The sequence below is a fragment of the Mytilus trossulus genome, chromosome 5 (genome assembly GCF_036588685.1).
Source record: "Mytilus trossulus isolate FHL-02 chromosome 5, PNRI_Mtr1.1.1.hap1, whole genome shotgun sequence".
Classification (NCBI taxonomy): Eukaryota; Metazoa; Mollusca; class Bivalvia; order Mytilida; family Mytilidae; genus Mytilus; species Mytilus trossulus.
The window spans coordinates 79,902,968-79,925,566 of record NC_086377.1 but is presented as its reverse complement, the minus strand read 5'-3'; the positions used below and the strand labels follow the sequence as shown (position 1 = coordinate 79,925,566).

At 32.5% G+C, this 22,599-nt stretch overlaps 1 protein-coding gene across 1 annotated transcript; it reads right to left on the bottom strand.

Annotated features, from left to right (window-relative positions):
- Window positions 1-6,895: 6,895 nt before the first annotated feature.
- On the bottom strand, window positions 6,896-22,150 carry LOC134719188 (uncharacterized). The gene is made up of 13 exons (XM_063582160.1): window positions 21,997-22,150; window positions 19,084-19,137; window positions 18,236-18,332; window positions 17,709-17,797; window positions 16,578-16,671; window positions 15,745-15,815; window positions 14,985-15,189; window positions 14,482-14,552; window positions 13,664-13,751; window positions 11,029-11,114; window positions 10,138-10,225; window positions 8,226-9,081; window positions 6,896-7,631 (listed from the first exon to the last, which is right to left on the bottom strand). The coding sequence occupies exons 1-12, from the start codon at window positions 22,028-22,030 to the stop codon at window positions 8,229-8,231; spliced, it is 1,830 nt and encodes a 609-aa protein (XP_063438230.1). The 5' UTR covers window positions 22,031-22,150; the 3' UTR covers window positions 6,896-7,631; window positions 8,226-8,228.
- Window positions 22,151-22,599: the final 449 nt, after the last annotated feature.

Genomic DNA, 22,599 nt, shown 5'->3' with positions numbered 1-22,599 from the left:
AAAACGCACGAACTTGTGCAATGCCAAATATGAACAGTATCGAGAGGATGTACGGTATTATGAGTTCTCATAAGTGTGCATAAATTGTGATGTTTTGATTTAACAGGTAGAGCAAAACTTTCTATATTGTGGCCAATTGTTTTTTTTATTTATGAAAGAATTTGGTGAAGGGTGACTTGGAGATGTACTATAAGTTATGATCACTTTGGTCTTTTTCCGATCGGCAGTAAAAACTGACTGAAGTTGGCCACCCATTTAGTTGTGTGGGATGTAACAGTACACAGTCACGTCCTGTCCGAATGGGAATATACAATCCAATGTCTCGTGTAAAGAGAGTACCACGCTAACTACACAGTGCGAACCCCTGCAAAAACTTCAAGAGAGGTCTATAAGTAGCCTGTTGAAAGGCACCATTTGTGTCCTTATAAAATATACATCATTTTATCCAGTGGCAATCCAAACGTCCCTGACGTAATTCCGGAGGGTCTCCTCATAGGACTTACATGTATGTGTTGCTACTTTGTGCTTATCCTGAACATGCATGGCATATTTGCAAGTGATCGTTAAGCAACCAACAATCAGCCATTACGTACGCGTGTCATAAACAAATAGAATCACATTCAAAACAGTGTGGTCCTGGCCATAGATTGACGACCTAAATTATCCCATTGACTGGGACAGATTAGGTGAACGTTTGTCGGTAACAATCACTGCTCACTATGTACTTGTTCAAAACACTGAATCTGTGGGGTTACCAAAGGTTCTCAACACCTAAATAAAGTAATTCGAAAAACGAATCCTGAATAATACGATGAGTTGATTTATATCAATAATATAAATCAAAACATAAAGGTTATTCCTGAATAATTATTCGAATTATTTTATTATTGAAGGCGTTAAGAACCTTTCGTGACCCCACAGTTTAAATTCTATAATAAGTAAGAAGTGAGCAATGGTCGTTACAGACAAACGTTCACCTAATCTGTCCCAGTCAATGGGATAATTTAGGTCGTAAATCAATGGCCAGGACCACACTGTTTTGAATATGATTCTAAAAGGGTCCATATATTGTTAAGTACCAACAGTAAAGAAGAAACACAGCAGATGTATAAGGTTAGGTTGGTGATTGATGCTTTGCTTACCCATAATTTACCAATGACGCCAAGGGTAACTGGGGAATATAAATATGGTCCATGTGGTCTTCTGTGAAATAAATCAAAATTTGAATGAAATGCATATGGGTGAGTATAGACTTTAAAGGTGTTTATTATAACCAGAATGACCTGACCAATCATTTAGATTTTCTCACCACTGTAGAAAGACTGTAATGTTGAGGAATTTAAGCATAATCTTTATACCATACAATTAAACAAACACAAAAACATAATTAAAGAAAGCAAACCAGTTAATATTGAGTGTTGTCTCTTCATCTTTATATCTTCACATTAAAGTAACTGTATTACTATTGATGGCTATCAGTTATATGTTCCTTGCATACACCTATTCTTGAGCCTTAATGTAACTCTATGGTAATCTATGACCCCCTTGGACCCGCCTCTGAGATTCAGGCCAAAAGGCTTAACCTATAATCCATTGATTATATTTGATTACTTTCTATATCAAATAGAAGATGCGGTATTGAAACAGCTCTTCGCAAGAGACCAAACGAAACAAAAATGAACAACTATAGGTCACCGTACGCAAACGAAACAAAAATGAACAACTATAGGTCACCGTACGCAAACGAAACAAAAATGAACAACTATAGGTCACCGCACGGCCTTTAACAATGAAAAAGCCCACACCGCTATTAAGCACACCGAAATAACAAATGTAGTCAGTGCATACAAAAAACTAACGGCTCAGTTTTTGCACAAAAGTGTGAACAAAAAAATATACACAACCACTGAATTACCGGCTCCTGGCTTTGGACAGGCACATACAGAATATGTCGGGATTAAACATGTTAGCGGGCACCCAACCCACCACCTAAATATAACCGTACATTGACTGTTGTATGGTAAACACTTTCAAATATGCTATAAAATTAGAAATCGGACGTGTGTATCTGTATGCTTTGTCATAGTTGCATCTGTTGAGTTATTGTATTTTCCTACCAATTCACATACATGAGGATTTTTTTAAATGTAAAAATTTCCTCCAAGTATGGGTTGCTGTCTGCATGTTATGATGGTAAATTATTATTTTCAAACATGCATATTGGTTATAATCATATCAAAGCATATTCTAATACATGCAAAATTCATTGACAAACGCAATATTTTGTCAACGAAGCGTACAGTATAAAAAGGTGTAATGACAACGAAGAGTACACAACATGAAAATAGAGACATTTTAAAACGTGTGTTTTTTTGTTTCTAGATACAACATAAACAAACGATCTTTATAAGTATGTTAATTTATACTATGAAGTTTTCAAAAATGTATGTTTTAAAATCTATGAGGTACGAGAAACATTAAGTTTTGAATGTTTAAAAATACCAAGCACGTTTTATCATTGATATCGTCGTGCGTTTTTTGATGTTTGTATAAAAAAATGTCACATTTTTGAAAAACCTTTTAGTAACTCATGAGTATTATGGCAAAGAATATATTGGCGCAAAATATAAGAAAAATAGATATGGGATTGTCTTTAAAAGTACGAATTCCTTACTGTAGTGGGAGATATTATAGACATACTTGTGCAAATCGTGATACAAGCATGAAATTTGGTATAAAGGTTAACTAAATGATACTTATAAAAAATCCGCTGCTGGCCAGAAAAAAAAATCATTTTTACAAGATGGCCACCACACATTTTGAAAATGGCGTAATAACAAATTAGCCATTATTTGTTAATCCTTTGAAAGGTGTGTTATATGTAAAATCCATTGTTAAATTTGATAAAAAGAAAATGGCAGTTCATAAATAACGACTAGACAATACATTAATGAAACTTTAGGTGACTTCCGGTTTCAAAATGTCGGCTAACGAGTCAAAATTTCGATTTTTTTTTACTTTCAAGCAATTTTACAAGGGATTTTAATCCTTGAAAGATGTGTCATGTATAATCCAATGTAAGATATGATAAAACGTTAAAAACAGCTACTTAGTACGACAAAACAGCACATAAATGAAAAAAAATAGTGGTTTCCGGTTCCAAATTATAGGCAAATACTTAAAAAATATTTTAATAATTTTCATCAACTTAAAAAGTAATAACACAAGCATGAAATACAAGCATGAAATTTGGCATACAGGTGGACTAAACGATAATTAAAAGAAATAAGTGTGCTGGCCATCAAAAATTTCCATTTTTTCAAGATGGCCACCGATCATTTTGCAAATGGCGTCATATCCAGAAGTAAATCTTTGAAAGTTGTGTTATAGGTATAATACAATGTAAGGTTTTATTAAGCGTAAATTACAGTTCTTAAAGTACGAAAAAACAACACATAAATGACAAAAAAGAGTGATTTCCGGTTTCAAAATGGCGGCAAAATTTTGGAAAACGTATTTTTTTTTTATAATTTTCATCATTAAACTTAACAAGTGATATCACATTCTTTGTTAAGATTAAATGCCTAGTTTTGTTAGAAAGACAGGTTCGGTATCTTAAAATTATCGGACAGTAGCCAATATCAAAACTCGCACAAGGAAGGACAGAACGGTAGCATTTACAGTCACCAACACAATAGGATATTTCGCCTCCTCATTTCAAAAGTTTCCGACAGGAGGATGAAACTTTAACGGCAGCCGAAGAAGTCCTCGATTTTTTTCTTTCATCCAACCCCAGTGTTCATGAATTGGTACATAAATCAGGCTGAGTCCAAACTTATCCTCCTTGATACGCGGCTCTTTGGATGTCCTCCGAAAAAAACCTCTTGTAGGCGGAACTACATCACAATGCCGCTGCTTCCTTGGTAAAAATTTACATCGTGCCTCGTTAACAGCAAATATTGATGTTGTTCTGTCATACATGATGCAAACAAATGCTTATTTTGTGTCCTTGTATGTTTCTTTATACTTCAGCAAAGAAATAAGTACGTCCCTTACATGTTGAAATACTTCCCATGTCATCCAATTTTACCTATTCCCTTAGTGTCACATGCACTGAATGTATGAATGAAAGGAAGAGTAGCTACACGAGGACCAAACGCATTTGATATATCACGTACAGGAAGCCATTAAATTTCTTCATTCCTGCCAAAACCTATTCACAGTTTGTTCCACCATATTTTTGGAGTGCTGCAATTTTTAATACTACTACATCTGTGTCGGTGCTACCTAAAATTACCGTCCTACAACAATTTTCATTATCAGGCCGAACATGGACAACAATTCGTATATCTGCTTCTCCATGCTTACAAGGGATAGATGGAAAGTATCCTTATTTGTCTCTACATAAGCATTTCTGTCGGCAAGACACTTCAAAAATTTCGTTTCGTTGTCATCTTCATAGAGAAAACTACTCCAAAACCCAACTTTTGTCTTCTCACATCTAGCCTTTCAATGATCCATTTAGTAAATCTAACACAATATCTACTCTTGAATACTTATCGATGCAATATTTTATTTAAGGCCGTATAACACAATTGCAAAATCATCCAATATTGTTCCCTACAAGGTGGCCTGGAATTACCCATTGCTGCTCTATCAACGATAAATGCGTCAGAATTTGGATCTGAAAATTGCTTTGAAAAAGTTTATCCATTTGCACCGATTTAATACCACTGTTAAAATGACATCCGAAGACAAAAAAGGAGGAGCAGTTTGTCTTTATAGATTAAGAAATATTCCAAATCAATTTGTCCACTGCGACAAGAAATAAAAGTCTAGAAAAGATATCTAAGGTTCTCTAGCTTTGTTTTTTACAAAAACGTTTACAGTTTTATTTTACCGACATAATAGGAAGTTGTTCTTTTTGATCTGGTTATAAGAAACCGGTTCTCCTTCGTTTTGTATTTGCTTCAAACGATCTACAAATTATTTGCCTTTGATCTTTTTAAAGAAATCCTTTTGTGTTCATTAAGTCGTCATCTATTGTAGAATGCCTCAAACCACTAGATCTTGCAAATTCATCTGATAGTCTACTGACTTCTGGTCTAGCTATCATCAATACGTCTAAAGGAGGTCTTCGGTTAAACCTTTGACAACACATCGCCCTTTACAATTGCATTATTCTGTTTTTGTCTGATCAATTTGTCTGTGTTATAAGAAAAAATATTTTCTGGTCTTACGTACAATAAAATTATCATTTTCAAAATCAATTGCCACCTGTGGGTGACTTAAGAGAAGGAAAGCCATATCTCGGAGAAGGTCGGTCGCGATCGAGAATATGTTACACGATCAAGACCTAAATGAATACAGTATCATACTTTATATGGACTGTTTGTACAAAATCGGACTCATGAAATGAGCATACTACCAAATTCACAAGAAGTTCTTATTTGTAATTGAACGCCAGGAATTGAACTGTGATAGAGATGACTATATTTTCTTACGCCAGTCTATCAAATCATTGAACGTCACAGAGTCATGACATGATTATAATTTCTGTGTTTAGCTTTCTTAAGCCGATATATACCTTTCAAGCTAAAACACATAGAGTTATCTGATGCGCGTGTCTAGTCCTAGGGTCATTTGAACATACATACAAGAATATCCCGTTATATGTGTTGCAATAATGGTTTTAGTGAGGACACATGTGTCCATCTTCCTTCACGTAATATATCACCCAGAATTTTATAACAAGTCATTTCAATGTGAAATCCACCTTACATGACGATAAACGTATCTTCTCTGTACAAATTAGGCAATTCCCACTGAATATCCATTACCAAAAGTGGCTGATCTGCCGTTACTATTGATGTGTTTCTCGTTTTAACCACATTTTCCGTCTTATCCATCAAATACCTGATCATTGCAACTGAATGGGCTTGTTTTTAAACAGTGGCATCATAGATTTTACACTTACTTGCTTTTTAGAGTAATGAGATGAACTACGATTTATACCAGTTTGCCCTGGTAGTGCATACAAATCACTCATTATGTCTATAAATAGTTTGCACATGCGCAAAATTGTTAAATCATATCTGTCATAACCTTGAAAAATGTTATCAAACCAAATCATAATATCATTGAAAATCCCAAATCACTTATTTTATATTAAATAGTTGAAATATTTTTAAAAGAATTTTGTTACATTTTCGCGCATGCGCAAACCCTGTATGTGTCAAATATTCATGTCTAGTGAATTATTCACATGTAAGGAAGGTAGCTACCAAACCTGACAGTAGTTTTTCACTAAATGAAGGTAAACGAAAAGTTTTCCAGAAAAAATCGGTATTTTCTAACTAAAAAAACAGCCATTTTAGAAAACGGCGGTGGCCATCTTGAAAAAATGATTTTTTTTAATGGCCAGCAGTTTTTTTTTTAAAAGTATATAATAATGATGCTTTGTGGTAATTTTCATGCTTGTATCATCATTTGCACAATTCCCTCGATTTTGCCTGCTAATATCTTCCACTACTGTCTGAACTCAGTGCTATACGGTGTGCTCGACTCGAACGCGTCAACGTCCGGTTTCATCTGTATCGGGGTTATACAGGGTGGTAATAATACTATTTTGTTTTTTGAACATATTGAAGTGGGTGTTGCTAAATTGTTTACTTTGTTTTGTATCAGTTGTCTCCCATGGATTGTTACCCATGTTGCTAAATTGTTTACTTTAATGAAGGGATTTGTGGATTATTTTTTGTCTTTTTGCCTTTTTGTTGATGGTGTAATCTTTCTTGTTCTCATTCGATTTATGGTTTTTGAGTATCCCATTTTATTTTATTTGTCTTTGTTTTAAGCTTCAAACTTTACGATTTTATACAGTATATCAACTACATTAACTAATAGAAATTTAATTAAATAGTATAGTTTTATTTACAAATAAACGTGAAAAATGAGACAACGTCAAGTGCAACAAGTACAACGTATAGCGCAATAATTACAACGTATAACGCAATAATTACAACATATACCACAATAATTACAACGAATAGTGCAATAATTACAACGTATAGCACAATAATTACAACGTACAACGTAAAAATCATAACGTATAGCGCAATAATTACAAAGGTTATAAATTACTAAAACCTTACAGTTGATAGGACATTACAAAATGACAAAATTGTTGAAACATAGTTTTTGTTTGCTTTTTTGCAAAATTATCATTTGTAAACGGATTTTTATTTGAGAAAAAGAGGTGGACTTGATTAGTCCAGCTAAATACGAATCTGACGGATAAAGAAAAACAAAATAATGTAATAAATTTACAAATAGGTCATAACATAATACACATTCAAACAGTATAAATCCAAGTTTTGTAATTTGGAATCTGCATTTGTTTTGCACACTTTGGTCTAGTTGTGTGCTATCACGTGATAGGTTTGTACAAATAATCATGTGATAAAGAGCTGTCCAATTATCGATTATCGAAAAGACATACAAGATAGCATAAGACTGAAGTACAAAACTGCCGAAACAACATTTAACATGACCTAGACTCCTGGACGAAACAACATTCAACACTCTTTGGATTTCTTGGTTTGTAGAATAAATATTGTTATATTCCAGTTCTGAAATTAAAACAAAACATGTATTCATTATTGAGTCACGACTGTATGAATAAAAGAGACAAAAATGTAAGAATTTATTGAGACACACGTGTCTAGGTTATTGAGACACACGTATCTAGGTTAATCTACGTTTTAAAGAACTGAATTAACCTTTTTGATAAGAATAATAACAAGACGCATTTCGTTAGAAATAAACAAAACAACATGAAAATACGTATCTCGTCAGTAAATTTCATGCGATTTTGCTTAAAAGTCCGAGAATTATTTTTTACAGGGGTGACGAAAATAATTGAAATGTTAATAACATCAAAACCATGAGGTGGATTTCATTTCTCTCTAATTCTGTTCTTGAGGTATCAAATGCGAAACGGTTCTAATATGTTGAGTTTTCATTTGAATGTTGCATGTACCCTATAACAAAATAACTTTGTCTCCTGCGGGAGTCGAAACTGGTACTACTATATTACAAGAAAACACTCTAACAGACTGACTCAACCGGTTATGGCAGATTAATTATCTACGGCATCTACATTGTACTAAGGGAAGTAATCCCGTCACACTTGTGTTTGTAATATTTAACAAAATTTAACATACTTTTCATCGCTGTGTGAATCTAAATCCTCCTATAGGTACCCCTGGTCTAAAATTAGAACCTTTGTTGAGAGAATCAAGAGGGATAGCAATTGATCTGAACAAATCCATTGGTGACGGTTCTCTGTTCTCGGCGTCACTCGTCAAGGATTTTGACTGTTTTTTGTTTCCGGTATTTCTAGTAATGGGTTTTGACGGTTCTACGTTTCCGGCATTTCTACTCAAGGGTCTTGATGGTTCTCTAGTTCTGGAACTTCTAGTAACGGGTTTCGGTCCACTTTGAGAAGTTTTCACTTTGTCATTTCCCCAAGTTTTTGATGGTATTTGTTGTTTATTTTCATCAATTTGTTTCGGTATATTTATTTCTTCTGTTTTCCTTTCAGGAACAATTCTTGGTGATTTTATTATTGTGTTTCTGTTTATATTCGTTGCATGTAGAGTTTGTGATGACGTCACCAAAGGTCTTGCGGTATCGGCAGTTTGTTTAGAGATTAGATTGATATTGTTTTGGGTTGCCTCCCTTTGTTTTGTATCAGTTGTCTCCCATGGATTGTTACCCATTGGATTAGAGTTTACGGAACTTGAGACTATTTTTGAATTTGAAGGAACCTCAAGTCCTAGATTTCCAAATAAGGCATCGATTTCCATTTGTTTCTTAGCCTCGGTCATTGCCTCGTCCGCTTTGGTCGATGGTTTTGGTACACCGGTCGATGCAGAAGTTATACGGGATGGAGAATCTTCCACTTGAATGAGTTCTTTTGGCTTCTTAGTTTCATATGTAGTCCACCATCCTTCACACGCAACAATTTCATTCTTTGTGTTCACGTATTCAGCGTAACAACCTCCACAATTATTTATTCTGGAAAATAATAATAAAAGTTTAATGTTGGACGTTTCGTGCCCGAGGGTATCACAAGCCCAGTAGTCAACATTTCGGTGTTGACATGAATTTCAATAATGGGGTCAATTTTATAAATTTCCTGTTTACAAAACTTTGATTTTTTGGAAAATCTAAGGATTTTCTTATCCCATGCAAAGATTACCTTAGCCGTATTTGGCACAACTTGTTTGAATTTTGGATCCTCAATGCTCTTCAACTTTTTACTTGTTTGGCTTTATAAATATTTTGATATGAGCGTCACTGATGAGTCTTATGTAAACGAAACGAGCGTCTGGCGTACTAAATTATAATCCTCGTGCTTTTGATAACTATTTATATTGAGTTTTCAACCTTGGGTATAAAATTACTTCTAATTATTAATTGAAATCTTTATGAATTTTATTAATAAAATGATTTGAACATGACCGTATTATAGATATCATCATAAAATTCGAGCGTAGTGTCCAGTGTATAAGAGAGTAACCATTTAACTTCAAAGGGGGTATAATATTTCTGTTGAGTCTGAAATTTATTTGGTTTTACAATGCTATTAATCAAACTATTTTGTACAACATTTAACACTGTGAATTATGCGGACAATCTGGATTCAGAATAATTGTTGTTGTCCGCTGAACGAACAATTTTATGAATCAGAATATTTTTAAGAAAAAAACATAATATATTAGATTCTTCCAAGATTAAAAATATAAGAAATAAAAAAGTACCACTTAAGAATTGAATGCTTCTTTTTGTAACTTCATTGGGGTGTAAAAGTGCGGAAGCGCCTCATTCTAAAAATGTACGCACGGTAAGCACTTTAACAACCCCAATTACACTTTTTTGCTATAGGATCATAAAAACACGAATTTTATATTTTTTCATTTAATTCACCTGTGCACTTAATTGTGGGACCTCGTGTTATCATGAATGCTTAGTTTTATTGATTGATGCAATTGCTTAAGGAAGGTAGCAAATCAGAACAACTTATTTTGATAAAACATCTAATGTAATTATTGAACATTAAAAAACACGAACCTGCAAAAAGTGTCAGCATCGGTTAAACATCTCTTGAACCGGCAAGTGTTTCTTGGACATTGCTGTTGTTTAAGACCGTTTGGACATTCTGTAAAAAAGCAATAGAGAACATTTTAATACAAGAGTATAACTAAACATTTAAACATAAGCAACACGACGGGTACCACATGTGGAGCAAGATCTGCTTTACCCGTCCGGAACACCTGAGATCACCCCTAGGATTTGGCGGGGTTCGTGTTGTTTATGTTTTAGTTTTCTATGTTGTGTGATATGTGCTATTATTTGTTTATTTGTCTTTCTTCATTTTTAGCCATGATGCTGTCAGTTTGTTTAAGATTTATGAGTTTGACTGTCCCTTTGGTATCTTTCGTCCTTCTTTTAAATCCTTTTCGATATATTATAAGCGAGATGTTTAGCTATCAGTATACCCAGGGTTTGAGCCACTATTTTTTTTATATAAGTAAATATAGCTAAGAACATGCCAGTTATGATTGTTTGATGTGTGTAAGATTTTGATTTTGCTATTTGATTACAGACTTTACGGTTTGAATTTCCCCAAATTTTGTACCAGACTGATACGTTGGATTTTAATGTACTATACTACAGGGCAACGATTTACAGCGATACAAGTTTCGGGACCATGCACATTTTTTGTCAGTCTCTGAGACGAAAAGGCTTTCTGCATTTTTGAGGAAAAGCAAGAACCTTCAATTTTGAATTTTTTTTTTGACCCAGCTTGTGATTGAACCTCTCGCATTCGAGTTGACCACACCTATCACATGACTAAAGAGGTTGTCCATTTGTATGTAAATCTTATCTCACGAAAGGGCATGTAGATTGGAATAATCGTAAACTATGGATTACTGGACAGATAACAATAATTTAACTTACGATAATTGTCGGGCATTCTGGAGAAACAGTTAACCTGTTTTTCATTGACAAACCACTCAGGGTGACAGTATCCACAGCTACTTGGTCTAAAAATAGAACAAAACAGAACTATTTATATCAATTCAGCATAACATGTAGCATTTGTCAATAATACAACAATCAAAAGTAAAAACACAAAAATACTAAACTCAAAAAAGGAAAATCAAAAATCAAAAGGCAAAATCAGAAGTCAAAACACATAAAACGAATGGATAACAACTGTCATATTCCTGACTTGGTACAGGCATTTTCTAATGTAGGAAATGGTGGATTGAACCTGGTTTTATAGCTAGCTAAACCCCTCACTTTTATGACAGTCGCATCATATTCCATTGCATTGTCAACGATCGATGAATGAACAAAACAAACATACTCAAACGACACAACATTATATATGAAACTCAAAATATTTTTTTTAACCAAAAAAACGGTATATTTACAACGCACATATTTCACGATAAGCTATCTTAAGGTGGTACCTAACACTACAGGGAGATAACCCTGTAAAATCATCAAACCGTTTTAATTACGTTGTGTTTTTCAGGGAATGATAAGCTTCTCAATGATCAAAAGTGTTTGTCAAACTGCTATATAACCAGTGTAATTTTTTTGAATGGTGTCTTTCGCTTCTCTTTAACAGAGACTCATAATGAAATCTTAGCAACACAAAATGTAAAGCGAATCAGGAGTATGGGCATATAGTTTAATTTTGAATGTATCACGTCTTCTGATTGGCTGACGTTTTTTTGTTATGAGCCCATAGACATAATTTTTTCATGTGACCGTGACGTTATCAACGTTTCCTAATGGTTTTCTATGGTTTGAAATTGAATTTAGAATTAAATTTTAAGAAATGACTGTAATATTTTTTCTGTCTATTGGAAATAACATAAAAAATGTGGTGCACACTGTTAAAAAACCCGCTACGTGCGTTATTCAGTGTGCACCACATTTTTTATGTTATTTCTTCATAGACAGAAAAAATATTACAGTCATTCCTTAATTGTTTTTGATTTGTACCGTTGATTAATAGTATACGATTTTGTCAGTTTTTATAGATTTCCCCTATTTTCAGTTCTCGTGGAGTTCTCGTGGAGTTCTTGTGGAGTTCGGTAATTTTGCTTTTTACTTTTTTGTTGTTGCTTTAACAACAAATCTAAACAAAATTAAAAACCAATTGTTCAGAGAACAATTGAAGGTCTTTCCATCAAAACAATGTATTTTGATATGAAAAGTTGTGAAACTAAGTTTAAAATGTCATTTCAATCGTCAAATGATAGCTCCTAGTAAGCTGATTCCAAAAATATATTGTTTCCATACATTTTTTTTAAATAAGGGAGATAATTTGTTACTTCCGGTTTGAAAAATATTACTTCCGATTATATTTGAATATTTACTTGACACTGATTCCAAAAATATCTGGTTCCATATACTTTTATATTAATAAAGTACAAAAAAATAGCTACTTCCGGTTTACAAAAGGTCACTTCCGGTTGTTTTTTTCAAGGTTAAATGGTTTGATATCTTTTTCTAAAAGTTGTATATCTTTATCATGTATACATATAGAATAAAAGCAAAGGTCAAAATCTAGAACGTCAAATTAAGCTATGACCTTGAGATCAATTTCAAGGTCATAAACCAAGGACCTCAAATCAAAAGACCATAGGTCTTAATTATATTTAGTTAATGAGTTAAATCACCAAACGCGTATTTTTAAATACAAGAGGGGAGAAAACTCCCTTTTACATTCAACGTACGCTTGCAATCAAAATTTACATCTTACGACATGTCGCAACTAACAATTTAGTAAAAATAATTTGTTGATATCTTATACAGTCTTTGGATATAAGTTAAAATAAGCCAAATTCAAATATTAGAATATGACCTTGACCTTTGACCTTGACCTAATTTTCATTTTTTGGGACCAAGGACCTCAAATCAAAAGAGCCTAGGTCTCTATTATTTATGGTTTATAAGATAGAAATTCATATCACTTATATCAGATGCATAAGGGGAAATAACTCTCATATGGAGCGGTCATATCGCTTCGGTCAAATAGGACAAATCATGCGAAGGATATAACGAGCAATTTTGTAAAATAAATTTGTCATAATCTTTTACGGTTGCGAAGAAGATGCGCTAACAAGGAAAACAGTGTTTGGGGAGATAACTCCTACAAAGAAAAGTATTCGTTTACGCAGGGTAAATTTCAAAAGCGCATAAACTGTTCAAAATCATATACAAAATATCTAAGCGACATATTGCGAAACAAATGTTTATCGCAAGAACAAAATTAGACGGAAGAAAAAAAAAAAAAAAAAAAAATAATCAGAAGAAAAACAATAGGTCTTTCCACAGAAAAGTGGAAAGACCTAATAAAACCAATACGAAAGACAAAGAAAAATACGGACAAGATAATTTCATTGATTTTATAATGACCACCTGTTATCATTGACGCAAGGACAATCTAAAAAGCTGTAAGATAGCATAATATTATAGAAATAAAAGTATGCACAAAAAAGGCTTACTCACATTGATAATATTACTGATATTTTTGTTTGAAGTATCATAAAGATATAAAGGTCAAGTAACTTACCGGCATTCAGCCGCTGGAAATAACGGACAGGTAGCATATTTACATGGATCGTCAGGACAATGCATTTCCAATACATTACGGCGACATTCTAAAAATAAACATTATGAAACAAATGATTTCAACTCTCTTATTCATGCATAACTTGTGTGTTTTGATTATAGACTAAATTTAGTATATACGCCAGACGCACGTTTCGTCTACAAAAGACTCATCAGTGACGCTGGAATCCAAAAAAAGTTAAAAAGGCCAAACAAAGTACGAAGTTGAAGAGCATTGAAGATCAAAATTCCTAAAAGTTTTGCAGCTAAGGTAATCTATGCCTGAGGTCGACAAGCCTTAGTTTTTCTATGTTTAATGTCTTATGTCCCCTGTCTTGAAATATCTTTGACTTTCCGTGCGTTGGTCATGCGCACATTTATGATATGAAATAAGTGTTCCAAACACTAGTATCTCGGTAAATTGTTTTACATCCAAATGAAAAATGAACATCAACTACATTTTAACGTTTTGCTACCATTTGTAAATGTCGAGGTTCTTCAATATCTACCTTTCATCGCCATATAAGGGACGACATCAAAAGATCGATGTAGGATAAAAAACTTAAATCAAATAGTTTGGGGGGGGGGGGGGGGGGTCAACATTGCTGCAAGTTTTGTTAATATAAAATCGATTCTACATATATCCCTATTGGTAAATCAATTTTTCCCAAATTAAGTTAAGAGGGGGGGTGTGGGGGTCAGTGACATTTTAACGTTTTGCTACCATTTGTAATACCGAGGTTCCTCAATATCTACCTTTCATCGCCATATTTTACTTACTATTTGATTGACAGTTCACTAGTTGACCTCTGAAGTAAAACTCCGCCTTACATCCTTGACACTTGTTTACCCTGAAAATATTTATAACAATTTTTTTATCATTGGTTCAAAGAAAAACAAACAATTAACATACGTTATAGGTTTATCAAAATAAATACATGATTTATTTTTTGGTTTTACCCTGTATTTATTCTGATATTGTTACGTTTGTTTTGTGGAGCGTCAGAGGAATATACTTATGTAATGTATCTATAATTTGAAATTAGAAATAAGTAGGCTAAATACATTAATCTGTAATGTTTTAAGGGTTGATTCGCTTGTTGTATTTCTGTTGCTTTTCAATGTACATTTTCTTTTAAAATAAATAAATAAGTTTTTAGATGTAAAGAGTCAAAATATATAAATATTTCTTCTTTTATATTTTAGCTGTCTCTCTGTCATTTCATGATATTTACAATTTTTTTTCTTGTTATCAAAGAACATTACTTATTTTGAATACTTACACACATTGTGCAGTTGTAAATTGTGGACACTCGGAGCGTGCGCACACGTTTGCTGGACATTCCGGTTCCGGTGATCCATCTGGGCATGAGCCTAGAGCTAATGGACTAGAACTTCCTGTTCTCCTTCTATTATTTGTGGGAAATTGTATCATTGCTCTTTGAATCTCAGGTAACAGTAATGCAGCATCTCCTTGAAGTTTAACATCTAAAAACAGAAAATTAAACATCCACTTTAAACTAATAAAACAATATAGTTATTTAAGTATACGTTTTTATATTTTAAAGACTTCTTCTCTTTAATGGATGTACTTAGGAGAAACTAATAAAAATCTAGAATATGAAATTGATACTTTAAGTTAAGTCAGAAGAGCTTTCGTTAAGGAACACAATAAGATAAAATAAAATCATTGATATGTTATAGAACTTCTTTTCGAGAAGTATTTCAAATGGCGGGAAAAGGCTGACTCGGACTTTAACTTACATTTGCATTGGTAGTATTTGAGTCTTAAATCAATAGAAAAGAAATTTAGAATCATCTTAAATTTTGGTAAATGATCTATGGAGTTTTATACATAAAGGAAACATAGGCGTTATGGGGCAAGATATTGTAACCAGTATCGTAGGAAAAAAGCCAGGAGTGCGAACATTTGACAGAATTCCTAAACCTCACCTAAGTACATCCTGCATGTACGATTATGTATTTTCTCCTTAAATAGAAAACTGAGATCGAGTTAAAAAGATAAAGTTCAAGATTTCTTACCAGGATTTGGACACTGTTGCCATCTGCCTTCAACGTAGTATTCTGCTAAGCATGCTCCACAATAATAACCTCTGAAAGTCAAAGTTACAACAAATTAGTATAATTTTATATTATGTACAGTGAAACCTTTCTTAACCGAACCTCTTGTGAACTTTCTGTTCGGGGTTTGGAGATATTTGGTTTAATCAGGTTAACAACTCGTACAGTTTGATATGACTGGACTTACAATACAATAGATATAGGAAAATGTGGTGTGAATGCCAATGAGACAACTCTCCATCCAAATAACAATTAAAAAAGTAAACCATTATTATAGGTCAATGTACGGCCTTCAACTCACACCGAACAACAAGCCTCAAAATTACTAGTGTAAAACCATTGAAACGTGAAAACCAACGGTCTCGACTATATAAAAAAAACGAGAAACGAGAAACATGTATAAATTACATAAACAAACGACAACTACTGTACATCAGATTCCTGACTTAGGACAGTTGCAAACATTTGAAGCGGGATTAAACGTTTTAACGGTACCAAACCTTCTCCCTTTTCTGAAACTATTCGGATTGAGCAGGTTTTACTGTATATCAAATTGATATCAAGACAAATAAAATTGAAGTATGTAATAATTGTTTGTTGGAAGTATAAGATGTTGTAAATTAACAGTAGATTTTTCACGATTGTCAAGAAGATATTGATCATCATCTAAGAATAACGGAAATTTTTTATCAAAACTTCATGGATAAAACAAGAGGATTCCGAATATAAGTGGGAAGTAACAAAACAAGAGTAGCGAACATCATAAAGATTAATATAGTGGTTATAAGACTTACCGACACCTAGCTCCTTGAAACTTTGGCTCCAAACATTCAGTACTGACACAGGGGTCAATAGAACAACGTTGAAGAGGTAACCCTTCCGGACATTCTATAAAAAAAACACATTAATTTTAGAGATTTATCTTGTAGTAAGCTCTGCAGCATTAAAACATTTTGCTAAATTCAGTGAAAAGGGAACACGACAGTTGCCAGGAACTGCATACCCTGTCGAGGATCTGCATTTTTTGGGCGGGGTTCATGTACCCAATCTTTAGTTTTCTGTGATATCTCGTGTGTTCTTATGCTTTTTCTTTTGTCGATTTTCATTAAAGCATTTTGTGTTCTGTTTTTATTCGATTTATAGATTTTGATCCTGCTTGATATATTCCTCTCTTTTATTCAGAAATAAAACACAGAATTGTTAGGTTTTTACACATTGGGTCAGACCAATAGACCGCTAGGCTGTGTAAGATTACACATTAGCAATGAATTTACATAAACCTTGCGTGTTTATGCGATAAATTGTGTATTTCGTGATGTCATTTTTGTTGTAACTGAATGACATAATCCATTAAATAATTATGTTTTTTTTTCAAATTGGTTAATGACGTTGTAAATTGATTTATTAGAATCAAATCATCTCTTGAATACAAATTGGAATTTCCCGCGTGGGGAATCATTTATCAAGAATTCGTACAAAATAAAAACATAACAAACCAGAAATCAAAATAAAAGAAAAAAACCAAAACAAGACAAGACAAAACAAAACAAAAGGAATATAGAAAGAATAGTGAAATTAGAATTAAAATTAAAATCGAAATTAAAATTAAAATTAAAATCAAAACAGAAATCAAAATAACAATTAAGATTAAACTTGAAATTAAGACCAAATTCAAATTCAAATTCAAATTCAAATTCAAAAATAAAAAAAATAAAATTAAAATTAAAATCAAACTTAAAATTAAAATAAAAATAAAAATTAATATCTTAATTACAATTAAATTAAAATTATTTAAAAAATTAAAATTCAAATTCAAAATAATTGAAAAACTAAAAATTAATTGAAAAAATAAAAATTAATTGAAATGATTCAAAACATAAAAGTAAATGTCCTTGAAAGAATCAGCACATATAACAGTATCTTACCGAAGTTTGTATGACACAAATGATCAACTCGTCTTCCATTCAATGAGAACGTGGCTCTACAATGCTTACAATCATCCGTTACTTCTTTACTGTGAAAATGGCGAAATAAAAATTGTTTAAATATGCAAAATAAATATCATTTTACATAATATCCCATTTTCTATAAATTAGGCTGTTAGTTTTTATCTCAATTGAATTGTCCATACTTTGCATGTTGGGGCCTTTTGAAGCACACTTTTGGGTATTGGTTTTTGTCATGGTTGACGCATGCCTTTAATAGCTTACTTCATAACTTTTTTGAATAGTTGTTTCATTGGCGATCATCCCACATCTTCTTATCATTATATATAAATAATAACCGAAACATGATGTTAAAACTAAAGGGTTCTAAAGAAAAATCAAACATATTAAAAACAAAAGTCACCATTTGGTCGCAAATAGGCGCAAAATTTAACTGTTGAAAAGTCACATATTTGAATTAATTTATTAAAAAGAAAATTACATATTAATGATAAAACGAAAATTACCTGCATGTTGCCATCTTGCCAAACGCTGGACAATTCGAAAATACACATGGGTCAGTAATACAACTCAACCATATTTGAAAACCATAACCACTACAACCTAAAATAATAAAAAAAATCTCTGAATACAATGTCTTGATTAACCATTGGCGGATCTAAAATCTGGAATGTTGCTACTTAGAAATGGAAAGTTCACAATTGGAAAGCTGAAATCAGCTCTTTTGTCGTAAAGTTTTGTCTTAAACCGACCCTCATTGTCAATTTCTAGATGTAAGTCAAGATATGAAGCCGACTTAACTGTATCTGTAGTATCCTTTATCTCCAATTCAATGGGATAGATGCGATCCACATATAGTCACCAAATTTTGAATTGTTTAGTGAAAGAACGTCATCTATATAGCGGAAAGTAGAGTTAAAGGATATTGCTTACATCTTATCTTTCTTCCTAAGAAGTTCCTGCATGAAGTCAGCCTCATAATAATAAAGAAACAAGTCAGCAAGTAGAGGGGTGATATGGGGAATGAAGTGGGTCTGTTTTTCTAATTTAATTTGATTTTTTTTTAAATTATGTAAACGTTTCATTGTGTTCCGGGGGTTGAAACTCCCAACCACTTCCCTCTTTCAAAATGTCTAGATCTGCGCCTGTTAACGGTTATCTAAAAATATATTTTCATTCTAATTCAATATGGCAGATAAAGTTAAAATTTTGCTTCCGTTGGGAAATCATGAATTCTGTAACTTGCTGTTCTTTTTATTTGTGTTCCTTCTGTAAGATACGAATTTTCAAGGGTAAAACATTATTTTAAATCTTGTTTCAATTTTCATGGTAGGATCGTTACATGCATATTTACCTTTCTTCTTTGTTGTTGTGCTGACTTGCGCCACAGAAACTGATATAACTGTAACTACAAAGTAAAAAAAAAAATTCATATAAGAGGTTTATAAAGGGGGATAACAAGCTTTAAATAGTCTTTTGCATCAGTGCCAATTAAAACATTGGAAACAACAAAATAATATGTTTTAGCCTTAGTTTAAACATATTGATTTATAGTGGATCGGGAAACAAGTTTTTCAACTTATATTAATCCCTTTCCACTTTGCGGGTGCGAGTGCTGCCTTGTAGCGGCATTAGCCTACTCTTTTTCGAAATCTACAAGGGTGTCTTTAACGTGCAAGATATATGGCTCTCTCTTAACACGGGTCAACCATTTATCGTCCCCTTCCGACGGACTATCATCGTTTCCTCAAGACCATACTCGCAAATGATGTCAAGGGAGAGCCGAAAATTGAGGTCCTGAAATTTTCATCCAAAACGGGAATCGAACCAGGAACCTTTGTGACAGTAGTCCGATGCACTAACCACTACACCACGGCTCTCATGTTTAAGGGTGTTCTTTATATTTCTCAAATTCTTACTCGATGCTTTTTCTAACCTGTTAATTTCTTGTATTCAATTAACTTGATTGATCTCCGCTTTTCATTGGTCAAAATTCAATTAAGACGTCAAATCTTGCTTTCCTCTAAATGCCCTATTATTATGTCATGAAACTGATTCCACCACCAAAGCTCGTGTAAAACGAGACTCGCGTTTCAAATTTGAGATCTGAACTGTCTTTAGTGGATAAATAGCGTATCACCCTGGATGCAGTGGTAGAATCGTTATTTATATATTTGTATTTAAACTACTCATAATCCTTTCTTTTTTATTCTTTTTGCTTATTCTCTCTTCTTTATTCCCCCCTTATTTTCTATACTATGTAAGTTCCAATCACTGCACCCATATATAAGGGTTCACAGGTATTTCTGAGTTATTTCACTAGCATGAAATATATCCTTTTAATGGCAGGCAAACACAAAAAAAACAACAAAATATAAATTGATATTCTATACTCCTTTCTTAAACAGAAAGCATTAGTTTGATAAATGTATAGAAATCCTGAGGGCATCACTAACATGATAGTCCAAAACATGATGAATAATAGTAATACAAAGAACAAATCGGCCAGGTATTTTTGTTTTTGTACTTTTATGCAGACTACAGGTAAAATTTTTTTTAAAAGGGAGACAATAGACACCAAATGGACAGTAAAAAAGCTAAGTCAAAGAAAACCCGAGGAAATAGGAAATACCAGTCAAATACTCATGACAGTGATAGTCAAAGACTGGGTATTAAGAGCCCAACCTAAATTGGGGAGGATTATCAATTAAACGTGCACTTTTGTGTGGCAGAGTTGGTGAGGGAACCGCAGTAATAAAAAACCTCAAATGTCTGTTTAATTGAAAAAATGATTTTTCTTAAGGTGCATCATGTTTATTTGTTTATAGAAAAAAGATAATAATGACAAGGAAGTTAAGGCATATGATTTGAAATCAGGCAGATTCGGGAAGGGTGAGGTAGACTATTTTGACTGGTAAATATTTAGTCCAAAAATTGTTTAATCTCGCTAATCAAGGCTGCCGTTCTTTACTTTTTTTTTATTACGCCCCCTTTTTTGGAAATCTTGATCAGACCCTGCATACACCTTAAATGAGACACACTGTTCCCAAAATATATGTTAATATATTAGTTAAAAACAAATAAATCATTTACAAATAAAACAGACATCATAAACATCATCAGTATGTCGTCAAATTGTTAGTATATTACAGACGTCAGCGTTATAATTTAACAAATATAGAACAATAGGTGACAATATTAAATGTAATTGCCCGGAGGGTAATAATCCATCATTCCATACGACAAGGAAACAGACGATATCAACCAATAACATTTTCCCGCGGAAAGTAATTATGATTAAGTACGATCAGGTGCGGGGTTTTCAATTCGCTTTGTAATGTTCCTTATTTTTAAATATTTTTTTATATTTATCACACAACGTTGTTAGATTGTTTGACACATGTAAGGGATTGTCGGGGCCACATACTATTTTGAGTCAAAAATATAATATGGATACATGTAAAAACTAATATGAAATATATATACATATGATTGCAATAAATTAATTTATAATACATACACATATTTATATATGTAGTCTATTCAATGCTTTCTATCATATTTTTCAATAGTTATAAAATGATTTATTTGGCTTAATTAAATGTGTGTTTCAAAGGTGATACTTTAACTTTGATGCTTTTTTGTTACTTATTTTTGTTTTTTATTTGTCATTTATGAACAGTTCCTAACTGAAATCCAAACCAAAAGACGGAACATTTAGGATTTAGCTTTTCACAAATAGATCATATAAACACAATGTGTATCTATCAAAATTCCAGAAAACACATTATTATCATACTCATATTTACGCCATTTATTACTTTTCATTAGTTCAGTTTGTTAATTTAATAGAAGTCTTATTCTATTATTTCTCTCATTCCTTTTTAAATTCTTCTTGGAGTTTGGTTGGAGTTTGGTATTTTTGTTTTAATTCATTAATAAAATTATAAACAATTACCAAAGGTATACAGCAAGGTTGTCCGCTTTTATTTCTTCTTTAAAAAAAAATATTCATCGGAAATCTCTTGCTTAGAGATTATTATATATATAAATGCAAAATATTGTTCAATCATGTAATTATAATTAGTTACTGGAAGTAATGATATTAAATATGATCAGAAGTAATTAACGTAGGCATACAGCAAGGTTGAACGTCAATGTGTTGCTTTCAAAAATGTTTAATAATTTATTTCGTCGTATTTGCTTATACATTTGTACGATATAAACATGCTAGATAATTTACAATCAACAAATAATAATTACTTACTTAAAATACTGATAAATAAACTATAGTTCCTCATTTTGTAATCCAATATATCAACAACTTTTAACACCAATACTTGAAATTATTTATTTATTCTGCCTTTTGTGTGTTAAGGTCTTATTTTTATCCTAGATGTCACGGTTGACTGATTGTAAGGTGTATATGACGTTATTACGACATAACATACATTTGTTTATTGTTATGAGATCAAGCTAGTTTAACAAATGGGAAGATCGTATTTAGTGTTTCCTCAATACGTCAATAAGTCGAGGCCTACCTCAAACACATTCCATTCAAATGGTGGAGGAAATTGATTTTTATGTAAATTGTAAATGTTTATGTAAGGTTGATGAAATTAATTGAATGATTTATTGAATGGATTTACTTATGTCAGAAAAAAACCACGAAGCTCCTATGGGTAACACCACACAAGTATCAAATTTGGTACTGTAAAAGGCAGGTATCTGAATCCTCTCAAATATGTCATTACACTTTATCTTTTAGAGGAAATTGATTTTTTATGTAAATTGTAAATGTTTATGTAAGGCTGGTGAAACTAATTGAATGATTTACTGAATGTAAAAATAACTAATCCTAAAGCTCCAT